Genomic DNA, 11,392 nt, shown 5'->3' on the forward strand with positions numbered 1-11,392 from the left:
GGCGGAGCCAGCACGGCACCGAGCGTGGTGCCGTGAGCTGAGGGGACGCAGCCGCTGGGGACGTGGGCCAGAGCCACGAGGAACCATCCACAGCCCCAAAGGTCCTCCCGGAGGCCTGGGGGGGAGCCCACCTCCCGGGCACCCCGGACCGCGGACACCACATCGGGGAGCGGGACCCCGTGCGCACACGGGGCTGCTGTGCGGTACCGAGCACGCGCGGCCAGCGCGCGGTTGGTACGCACGACACACACCCACACGGACGTGCGCGTGCACGCACACATACACCCACCCACACATACGCGCGCCCACCCACGCGCACGCAGCAGGGCTCCCTCCCTCGCTCCCACACCCGACACGCGAGTCCCGAGCGCGGCCCCGCCCCGGGCCCGCCCCCCCCCCCCCCCCCCCCCCCCCCCCGCTGCCGGGCGGAAGCGCGCGGCGTGTCGCGGCGCATCGCGGTGTCGCGGCGCGGGATGGACCCGCCGGCCAAGGAGGGGCCGCTCCTCGTGCAGCACAGCCACAAGTTCGGCACCAAGGTGGGCTGGGCGGGCGACGGGCCGGGTCGCGTAGAGCCAGGCGGGCTCTCCTCCTCCCTCCCGGGGGCCGGGCGGTCTCCGTACCGCCGCCCGGGCCGGGCCCGCCGTCCCCGCTGCTTGCGGCCGCCCCGGCTGGGCGCGCTGTCGGGCCGCGGGTGCCGCCCGGCGATTGGGGAAGTAGGGCCGGGGCTTTGCCGGCCCCGCGCCCGGCCCGGCGGCGGCCGAGGGGGTCCCGGGCCCGCCCCTGCCCGCCGGGGCTCGGCCCTGCGGGGCCGTCTGGACGCGCGGGTGCCGGCGGGCGCGGTCGGGGCCGGTCTCCGCCGCTCGGCGGGACGGGACGGGGCGCCCGGGCTGGGGGGCACCCCCGCTGAGCTGCCGGCCCGGCCACCGCGCCCGGCGGAGCATCCCGGGCGCCCTTGCGGAAGCCTTCCCCGTGCCCCGCTGCTCCCCGGCCCCTGACCCCGCTGCCTTGCAGAGGTGGAAGCGGAGCTGGTTCGTGCTGTACCCGGCCAGCCAGCACGGCGTGGCCCGCCTGGAATTCTTCGACTGTAAGGAGCCGGCGGCGCCGCCCGAGCGGCTGGGCACCAAGCGGCTGGACAAGACGGTGGTGCGGCTGGCTGACTGCACCAGCGTGGCCCCCGTGGCCGAGAGCGGCCCCCGGGCCGGCACGGCCGTCTTCCGCCTGGAGACCAGCGACAGGAGCTACCTCTTCGCAGCTGATAAGCAGCAGAGCGAGGAGTGGGTGGCGAAGCTATGCGAGATCGCCTTCCCGGTAAGCCCCAGGGTGAGTGGGGGGACATCCCGAGCCCCTTGCCCGGGCCTGGCCACGGCCGCCCCTGGGGAGGAGGGCGGCTGCGGGCAGCCTGTGCTGGGGCGGGGGGGGGAGGCATCAGAGCATGTGTGGTGGGGGTGCGACCTCTTCCTACGCAGCAGGAGGGCTTGGCTTGGCGGCACAGGGAGGGAGGCCCTGAGGCATGTGCGAGTGGTCCCAGGCGGTCAGAGCGCCTGGCCCTGGGACTCCGGCCCCCTCTCGGTAGCTCCTGCCGTGCCAGCAGCCAGGTGCGTTACGGGAGTCTGCGGCATGCTGTCAGTAATTCTTGCTCGCGGCTCTGAATTTTAAGTTGGGCTCTTCTCCCCCAGCATGGAGCCTGTCCTTGCCCCCTCCAGAGACCTGGCGGAGGCCTGGTGATGGCTGAGGAGCATTTCCTCTTGGCCCAACCACCGCTGCCTTTCCTGCCACAGCAGTGGCGGAAGCAGAGCCCCAAGAGCGTTGCGGTGCCTGGCTCCAGGACCCACCTGGCTCCTGGGTGGCAGCGCCAGCAGCTGCAGGGCCGGCGCACCCCCTCGCCCAGCCTTGCACCTCGCTCCTGCCTGTTGCTGGGAACACCCCGTCAGACTGGGCCTGCGGCGCAGCCCTCCGGCTCCCCCGTCCTCTGCCTGTACCCCATAGCAGCTCTGCGGCCTTCCCTGGAGCTGGTGGTCAGCCGGTGCGACACCATCCTGCGAAGGCAGTTTGGACAGCGGGTGGCCTACAAGTGTGGTTGTCCACACCACTCTGCGAGAGCAGCCCGCGCCCGCCCTGCCCCACAGGTGCCCTGCTCTCCCTCCTAGGAGATGTTTGCGCTGCACTGGGTTGTGCTCCAGCCGATTCCAGGCTTTGAGTGCTGGGCAGGGCTGCCATGTAGGATGGGTGGCTGCACAGTTGGTGATCCCAGGATCTTCTCATGAGTGTGTTCCCCTGGGTGTCTGCCAAGTGTGATTTACCTTAAGCCTTTTTTTGTCCCTGCTTGCATCTCCCTTCAGTCTGCTGTCAAGCCAAATGTGTCGGTGCAGCAAGTGCCCTGCTGACCAGGCCAAGAGGCACTGGCGTGGTACTAGAAATTACTTCATGTCCACGCCTGTGTCTGTCTAGTGCAGACGGTGTTGCAGCCTTTGTTCTGGAAATGGCTTGTGGGGCTGAGCCAGGGACGCAGCACGTGCCTTTCGAGTGGTGCAGGGTAGTGGCAAGGCAGGAGAACGTCTGCTCAGAGCGGAGGTGTGCTCATACCTTCCTTCACATGGTAGCTTTCAGTTGTGTGCTTGAGGTCCAGAAGCAAGCTGACAGTTTAGGAAACCGTGAGCAAAAGGCTGCAAGGGTGGCATGTGCTCTAGAAAGGCCTGGCCTGGAGCAAGAGGCATAGGAGCTGCATGTGGCATCTCTGTAAAAAGCTGAAGATCCTCAGCTGTGATTTCCGGTCATCTGCATGGAGAGCATGATTTTCTGTCATGTCGTTTGTTGGTGCCCAGAGGGTTCAATAGCTTGGTAACTGGGGCCAGAGGTTTGGAGTTCAGAACAGAATTTCTTTTTCTTTTGAAGATGAGGGAAAGTGCAGTCAAATGGAGCCCTAAAGGGCTTTGACAGATTGGCCGGTCCTTGACTTCCTGATCCCAGGCTGGAACCCTGCTGCATTAGATGCTTTAGCTGAGCAGCAGCTGCTGTTATCAGTTCTAAGGACACTAGGTTTTAGCAGTCCACGTTCTATTTAGGGCCAAACAAGAGGGCCTCATGGTCCTTTTTGGGTCTTGCCTCTCGTCAAGAAGCTCATGTGGCTAGGTTTTAAACTGAAAGTGTGACAGCTTGCCTTCTGTAAGATGCACACTCTGCTGCAACCCCATCTCACGTGACCCTGAGAAACAGCTTCCAGACCCTCATGTAGCAATGCAAAGTCTGCTGAGGCAGCTCTTGCAGGGAATCTGTGAGCCTTTGATTTGTGTGGGACTTCCCTGGAGGAGGATCACTGCTATCTGGTAGTAGCACCAAGGGTGCATCCCCCTTAGGGGACCCTGCTGCAGGGACACGGTCGCTGACAGAGTGTGTGCATTGCACTTTCAGTTCTGCATGTGCTAAAATAGAAGTGCTTGCTTCCCTTCTGTGGGCTGTGCACTGATACTGGCACTGCCTTCCTGCCTGTGCAGAAGCAGGACTCAGACCCTTGCTTTACTGGGTCATCCCATCAGCTCCCTCCCTTGCTCGTACCGCTGGGAGAGCGTGCTTGGGCCTATTCAGTGCTTTGGGTGCCGATGTCGCCTGCGCTGGAGCACATCGGTGAGGAAGCAGAGCTGTTGTCTGCCTCAGTACCAGGGCGCCTGCATGGCCATGCCATAGTGGTCAGACGAGCAGCGGTGGAGTGGATGCGCGGGACCCCCAGGTGCTGCCCCGCAGGAGGCTGTGTCTCAGTGCTGGCTTGTGCTGCACTGGGGGGCAGGGTCTGGAGGGCAAGGCTGCTGGGAGTAACTGCTTTTTTCTGTACCTTGTCCAATGCACAGCCCAGCTGGGGCCTACGGTCGTGCCGGGAGCTCCAGGGAAGCCCCTCCTGCGCTGCCTGGCCCTGTTCCTCCATGTTCATGTCGGCGAGGGGGCCTGGGGTCTGTCGCTGGCTCTGGGCAGGGAAGGGCTTGGTATTGCTGCAGGACAGCCAAACTGCGTGGGGCTGGGGTAGGCCCCGCAGGGGGGGTGGCAGGGTCTAGGCAATGTGGGGCTGTCGGGGCAGTGGCTGCAAGGGGACCCAGGGGCTGATGTGGGAAGGGGGGGCTGGGTCTGATCTGCTCTCCTTTGCCAGGGAAACGGCCCCAGCGATGCTGGCGTGGCAGCCCGGCGTGGCAGAGAGGACAGCGGGGAGGTGCCAGCCCTGGAGATGGCCGTGAACTCCATCTACTACTCAAGAGATGAAGGTGGGACCTGCTGCTGCCCTGACATTGGGCTACCTTCTGCGGGGCCTGTGCTGCTGCTGCCCCATCACCGGGGCTCCAGTGGGCAGGACAAAGCCTTGCCTGGAGCTGGGCACGTGGCTTCTTCTGCTCTCCCTTGAGCATCCCTGTCCCCACAGTGAACGCCTTCTGGGTGACGGTGCAACGGACTGAGGCTGCAGAGCGATGCGAGCTGCGTGGCACCTACGTGCTCAAGGCTGAGCGTGACAGCCTCATCCTGAAGGACCCACGGACAAATGAGATCCTCTATGTCTGGCCCTACCGGCTGCTCCGGAGATACGGCCGGGACAAGGTGGGCGATGGAGGGGGCCCTTTCGTGCCATGCGCTGAGGCCTGTACCCACCTCAGGCTTTTCCTTGCCAAAGGGTAAGGAGCTGATGTGCCTGACCAGCCTGTGGCAGCCATGCAGCAGACCTTGCCAAATGCCAGAACTGCTACGGCCCTTGGCGACAGGATCCGTGATCCTCTCTGTCCTCAGCTCCTGCCTGTGTCACTGTGCAGGAGTGTGGGCTAGCAGGATACTTGTCCCCACCAAGGCCATGGCTGTGCAGAGCTCCTCTCTGCGTGGTCCTTGCCCTGCTCCCACTGGGGCTCTTGCAGCCCCTGCCGGCCCCTCTGCCGAACGTCCCCACAGCTGGCTTGGCCCTGTTCTCCATCCCGGTGCTCCCCAGCCTGTGCCATGGGCAGGCACGTCCTTCCATGCTGTGCATAAGCTCTCCCCAGCCTCCAGGGACCCTGGCTCCCTGCACTCCTGGCTGTGCCCTGGATTCAGTCCATCCTTTCTGAAGGATGGTGGCCAGAGCGGGAGGGGCTGTTTGAGACATCAGTTACTCTAGATTTGTTCACCTTATGGGGCATATTGCTCTTAGCCTGGCTGACCTGTGTAGGTCTGTCCCCTCTCCAGTGTCCTCCAGCAGTGGGTCCCTGATCTGTCTTGCTGTTACCCTGAGTGTGAGAGCTACCTCCGTGCTGGATGGGGAGGAAGTGGTCTCCCCAGAGCTGTTTATAGAAGTGATGGTGTCAGCTGCAGTCTGCTGATGGCGCTTTTGCGGCACTTGACCAAAACAGAAGTGGAAACTGAGCTGTTCTTGAGGAGGCATCTGGCTCGTCCGCAGGGTCTGTGCTAGGGGCAGGATGAGAGCCCCGTTGTGTGAGGAGCAGGCAGCTGCACCCACAGGTCCGTGAGCAGTAATAGGTTGGCTGTGCTTGTTTGGCAGCATTGACCCACAAAAGGAAGCCTTGCCCAGGAGGCAGCAACCCCAGACTGCTGCTGCATGTGAGAGAGCACCAGTGAGGCAGAAAATCTCATCTGGATTCAAGGACTGAGGTTCAGGAAGGGTGTGGGCATCTGCTGGTGGGAACCTGCACATGACTCTGTGTTCAGGCCTAAGGAACGTAGCCTTGGTGCAAGACTTCCCTTTAGAGTACTCTATACCATTAACAGGGTAATGCTGGTAAGGCAAATGCTTTGCTTGCTATTGGTAGCCAAGCTGCCGCTTCTGGCCTTTCTCCTGTGGAAAGCCGTGTTCCTCTGCCTTGTGTCTCTCACCTCTGGATTATTTCTCTTCTGCCTGACTAATGCTGACTTGCCCAAGATGCCCATAATAGTTTCACCTGCTGAACTGTCACTTATCTTCTCACTGTACTCTGTTCTCAGCACTAACCGCGTATTATTTCCTCGACTATCTGGTGCTGGTTGTTTACCCTGCTGGAATAGCTCAGGTAAGGCAGCAGGTCTCCAGCAGGACTTGCAGCTCTGGCCCTGGGATGTCTCACAGTGACGTACCCTCAAGCGTGCATCCCGCTTCAGTTTCACAGCTTGTTCTGGGCCGCCAGGCAGGGCAGCCTCCCCCCGTCCAGGCGCTGTGCAGCCGCTGAGCGCAGCATGCCCCAGGGGTGGTGCTCGCTGAGCTGTGGCCCTCGCTGTGGGTAGCGAAAGGAGCAAGGTGCTCAGTGAAGTCTCTTGCAGGACATGCAGGATCAGCGTCGCGGCCATGTGCCCTTCAGCAGGAAGCACAGCCCGCATGATGCGCTGGGCAGCAGGTGCTGGGCAGGATGTGACCCTTCCTCTTCCCCTGCAGGTGATGTTCTCCTTTGAAGCTGGCAGGCGCTGTGAATCTGGTCCAGGGAACTTCACCTTTGAGACCAAGCAGGGCAACGAAATCTTCCACCTGGTGGAAGCCTCCATCCGGGAGCAGAAAGCGCAGGTGGAGGAGAAACGGCAAAGCTGTGACTCGCTGGATTCGGACAGCCGCGGCGTGGTGCTGATCCGCCAGGCCCTGGCCGACTCACTGAGCCTGGAGCTTCCCGTGGAGGGGGATGACACCCTGGCACCCAAAGTGGGGCTGGCACCCAGGCCCAGTACGGCAGCAGAGGAGAGAGACACCACGTCTCTGCTGAAGACCCGGACTCTGCCAGAGCTCCCTGTGCCACAGGCCAAGCCCGCGGTCCCAAGCACACCCCCACGCTCCCCTCTGCCAAAGGTGCCCCACGCTGTGCTGCCAGCCGAGGACCTGTCCAGTGTGTACTCGGAGCCCCTGGACTCGGTGAAGGGCTTCCGGCCCTGGCTGGACCCACTGTACTCAGACCCTGTAGACAGCAAGCCCACGAGTGGGGCCAAGGTGCCCAGCGGTGCCTCGGATGAGACAAAGCTCCGTCTGTTGGTGCCACTGTATTCTGGCACATACGAGCAGGTCCAGGCCGAGGGACGCAGCCAGGCCCCCACGGCGCCTGGGCGGAGGGAGCACATCTACGACGAGCCTGAGGGCTGTGCTCCCCGCTCGCTGCCCCCCTCCGCCTGCATCTATGACGAAGCGCGGCCCACGGGCGAGGCGTGGCGCACCCAGGGCCATGATGGCAGGGGCGGCTACGAGTATCCCTACAACCCCAGCACTGATGACTACTCGGTACCTGCCTTCCAGGCCAAAGCCAAGGGCCCCAAGCCAGTGCCTGCCCCCAAGCCCCAGGCAGCCTTTATCCCTAAAGGTGGCGAGAGGAGCGGGGACCCTGGCAGGCGGCGGGGGAACCCTGCTCCTGAGAAGGTGGTTGTCAAACCCAGCCTTAACAGCAGCAACAACAACAACGTGGAGGTGCTGTACAGCCAGGTGGTGAAGCCCCAGCACATGCAGAAGAAGGAGCAGTCTGTGGATGAGTGCAGCTTGTCACCTGTCTACGAGGACTTAGGAGAGATATAGCGTGCTGCTGCTCTGTACCTGCCTGGGAGAGACTGGGGGGCCCCAGGCCTGTTGTGAGCAGTGCCGGCTGCTGTCCTCCACAGGTCCTGGGGGTGGCTTCGGGCTGGGGACTGTTCTGGCTCCGGCAGAGCCACTCTTGCTCACCAGTGCTGGGGGGCTGCGTTTCCCTGGAGGCCCTTTCCACAGCAAGAGCAAGAGAGCTGTGGCTGGTGCAGGTGCCAGGGTGCTTCTCCAGCTCTGGAGCTGGCTCTGCTGCCACCTCCTGATCCCCAGGAGGACTGGCTGTGTCGCCCTGCATCTGCTGCTCTGGCTCCCTCTCTGACCAGGCGGTAGGGCTGGGATGCCCGTTGCGGTGTGTGGAAGACTGCTTGCCATCAGTCTCCGAAAGTATTTTTATACAAAATTATTTTAATATTAAAATCTGTATGTCTCAGAATGAAATGTTTGCCTGTGGCATGTCTGGGCCGTAAGGCATACGGATGGGGAGATGCTGGCGCAGGGCAGCCTGGCTTAGTGTTGACATGGTGGCACCTTCTTGTCTGTGCCAGAGCTACTGAGCTAAGAGGACACTGGGAAGAAAAGCATGTGCCAGGTTCAGCTGTGGCTAGGATGCCCTGATGCCAGGGAATTAAGGGATATGAGAGTCAAGCTTGCAAATACCTTTATGTGCTGATCAGGGCACAAAATCTTGTGATGGCCTAAAGACATGAAGGTCTCCTCCAAGTGTAAGGCTGGGCAGGGCCAGGCTCCAGCTCTGCTGCAGCTCAGACTGTTGATTAGTCACAGGATCCCTCTGCTGATTTCTGGCCCTTCTCAGCTGCTCTTGAAAGGCCTGGGATGGCCCAGTCTGGATCCCATTGGCTTTAAAGGCAAAACCTGAGATCCCTGCTGTGTGGTCTGAGGCCAGGGGTTTGGTTGCTGTGTAGCTAGCCTTGGGGAGAAGCCTATGCAGGGGGAAAAAAACCAGGCTATCCTTTTGGTGCTGGTAATGGTTTTAAGACAATTTATGTCCCTTCTGTGTGGGGCTAGATCAGACACTGTGGCATGGGCTGTTCCTGAGTCTGGATGGTGCTACCGATGACTTCTGTAGGTCTACCAGCCTGTTGATATAGACAGCAGCAAAAGAGCCAGCTGACAAACAGCATTATGATGTACCTGTGCAGAGGACTAAGCATGACTTCTTCAGCCCCAGGGAGCCACAAACCATTGGGGAAGTCTGATGGATCAGGTTCAGGTCCCCAGACTGGTGAGATGGTGACAAGGTGGTGAGCTCTGACTGGGCATTTGTCTGATGCCCATGTTGCAGGGGGAGAGCCTCAGGCCTGTAACAATACAGCGCAGCTGTAGCCGGGACCAATTTGTGGTTATTCTCCTGTGCTGAATCGTCTTCCCCACTGGGGTTTTGCTGCAGGAGAAGGGAAGAAGCCCCTTGGGAATCTGAGGAAGGCTGAAGCAGTTTCTGCCTGGCATGAGAGGCATGAGCAGCAGGCATCTGCTGCTTGCGGTTGGCTGCTCTGGGTGGTGTCGTGCTTGTGTTCCTGTCCATGGTGCATCCCAAGAGCAGTTCTGCCCACCTGTTCCAGAGAAGAGCTCTGGGCATTGTTTGGCAGGGGCCCAGGCCACCTGCCCATAATCCTTGCTCGTGAGTCCAGTGTGAGACTTAAATGAAGATGAGCCTCCCAGGAGTGGAGCCGTGGAGCTCTCCCTTGGTATGGCCATAGGTATTTGTGCATCTCCATCGCTATGATCACTGTATCTCAGAGCGTCTGCTCTGTCCTGTGGAGCTGAGCGTGGCAGTCATGCAAAGATGCTGACCCAGCTTTCACTAAAGAGGATGATGGTGAGGAAGAAAAATGCTCCAGCATCCGTACCAGACCAGTAGTCCTTGCATTCTTCTTGGTTGGGAGGAAAGGATATTTATTTTTCTTGCTTCAGCAATGACATCATCTCTCATAACAGCTGACTCAGGACTAAGATGTAAGTGTGCAAGACAGGAGGAATGCTCCTACGTGTGGCCTGCTTTATTTATGCACCTTGCCACATGACAGAGAAGCGCATGCAGTGGGGAAGGCTTTTAGTCTCTGCTCATCAGGAGAGAGACTCCATTCTTTTCTGGCTTGGTGTTGTGGACCAGACCTGTCATCTTGCTCAGTCTGCTGCTCTGTACTTCACTTCCCTTCTTTCTGGCAGCAGTTCAGGGTGTAATAGATGCTTTGGGAAAGCATAAGAAATAAAGTAAATACAGAGCGAGCCTTTGGCTGGTCACAGCCTACCTGTTCCAAAGCAAAAGTCTGCAATAAACCCTGACTTTAGGACCAGGGATGATCTTTCTGGATTCTGCTTAGATTAGGATTTCTTCCATCTGCTTTCATAGAATCATGGAATGGTTTGGGGTGGAAGGGACCTTCAAAGATCACCTAGTTCTAACCCCCTGCTGTGGACAGGGATACCTTCTACTAGATTGAGTTGCTCAAAGCCCCATCCTGCCTGCCCTCGAACACTTCCAGGGATCCAGGGGCAGCCGCAGCTTCTCTGGGCAACCTGTGCCAGGGCCTCACCACCCTTATGGTAAAGAATTTCTTCCTAATATCTAATCTAAATCTACTCTCAGTTTAAACCTGTTACCCCTTGTCCTATCGCTACACTCCCCATCTTTCCTGTAGCCCCTTTAGGGACTGGAAGACTGCTGTAAGGTCTCCCTGGAGCCTTCTCTTCTCCAGGCTGAACAACCCCAACTCTCTCAGCCTGTCCTCATATGGGAGGTGCTCCAGCCCCCTGATTATTTTCATGGCCCTCCTTCTTTGCCTTTCCTTTGCCTCACTTTCACTGTCTCCTTACAACTCATTTCCATGTGTTGAACAGTTAGCAGCCACAGCTGGGATGCAACAGAAGCAGAAGTGTTGGTCTCTGTAGGTGAGGTGGCAGTTTTTACCAGGAGAAAATTACTTGGGAGCTGCTCAAAGCCCAATCAACCTCTTCCCCTTGGTGCTACCTTTTTCTGTTTCCTGTTCTGAAAGATACGTCCTTTTATAACTGCTACATCCTCCCTTTTAGGGTCTAGCGTGGTGCAGGCATGAGACAACTGTTCTGTCAGGACATCCATTCTCACGCTGGCATTAGGGAAAGCACCCAAGTTCCCTCTGGCTGTCAAGAGTCAGTCAGAGCAACTGCCCTGCTTCACACTGTGGTGATTGGGTAGAGGGCTTTTCAACAGGGACCTCCAAACAGGCCCAGTATTGTGATTTGCTTCCCCTTATAGTTCCTTTTCCCTCTTACCAAGTTTCCCCTTTAGCAGCTTCCTTCTATCAGGAATAAATCACAAGCCACTGTTTGTTTACCCCTTCCTATCAGCAAGGTGTTTTGTTGACTTTGTACCCCAGTTTGGTATTTATGATACGGTTGCCAAAGTAATTTTCACCTGCATCATCAGTTCAGTCAAGCTAATCCCCCCTCACCTACCTCCTCCCCCCCCATCTGCCTGATTTTGTCATTTTCATATTGTCTGGTTTGCAGACAGGCATTTGTATGTGCATGCCTGCCCTTTGCCACTGCTCCTTCCCCAGTTCCTCATGCTGTGAGCTTGTTGGAGACAGGCAGGGATTAGGTACCTGCTTGCACACCCTAACAAACCCATATCCCTGTGCCTGCAGGGCTGTCTGCTCTGTCCTCAAGGTGCCTGACCTTGACATCTTACCCCGAGCAGTTGCCCGAGATGCAGCCTCCTGCCAGGAGGCATGGAGTGCTGCCAGGGCATGGGAAGAGCAGGTCCACGTCCTGGGTGGCTAGCAGGGCCTGTTACTGAGCTGGCATCCCAGGGAAAAGAGACGGCTCTGCTGGCTCTGCTCTCCTGCTGTAGCAGTGCCCCCAGGGGCGTGGTGTTTGCATTGTGCCCTTGGTCAACTGCAGCTGTTTCTC

General features: G+C 59.4%; 1 protein-coding gene across 2 annotated transcripts; it reads left to right on the forward strand.

Moving 5' to 3' along the window:
* Positions 1 to 306: 306 nt before the first annotated feature.
* DOK1 (docking protein 1) lies at positions 307 to 7,918 on the forward strand. Of its 2 annotated transcripts, XM_075752989.1 has the most exons (6): positions 389 to 536; positions 1,012 to 1,308; positions 3,843 to 3,941; positions 4,136 to 4,247; positions 4,403 to 4,575; positions 6,365 to 7,918. In XM_075752989.1, exons 1-6 carry the CDS (start codon positions 474 to 476, stop codon positions 7,475 to 7,477), a joined length of 1,857 nt encoding a protein of 618 aa, XP_075609104.1. In that variant the 5' UTR covers positions 389 to 473; the 3' UTR covers positions 7,478 to 7,918. The 2 variants fall into 2 exon arrangements, with proteins under 2 accessions (XP_075609105.1, XP_075609104.1); XM_075752990.1 differs by lacking the exon at positions 3,843 to 3,941 and having other exon boundaries at positions 307 to 536.
* Positions 7,919 to 11,392: the final 3,474 nt, after the last annotated feature.

This window comes from Balearica regulorum, chromosome 4, assembly GCF_011004875.1.
Source record: "Balearica regulorum gibbericeps isolate bBalReg1 chromosome 4, bBalReg1.pri, whole genome shotgun sequence".
In the NCBI taxonomy this organism is placed as follows: Eukaryota; Metazoa; Chordata; class Aves; order Gruiformes; family Gruidae; genus Balearica; species Balearica regulorum.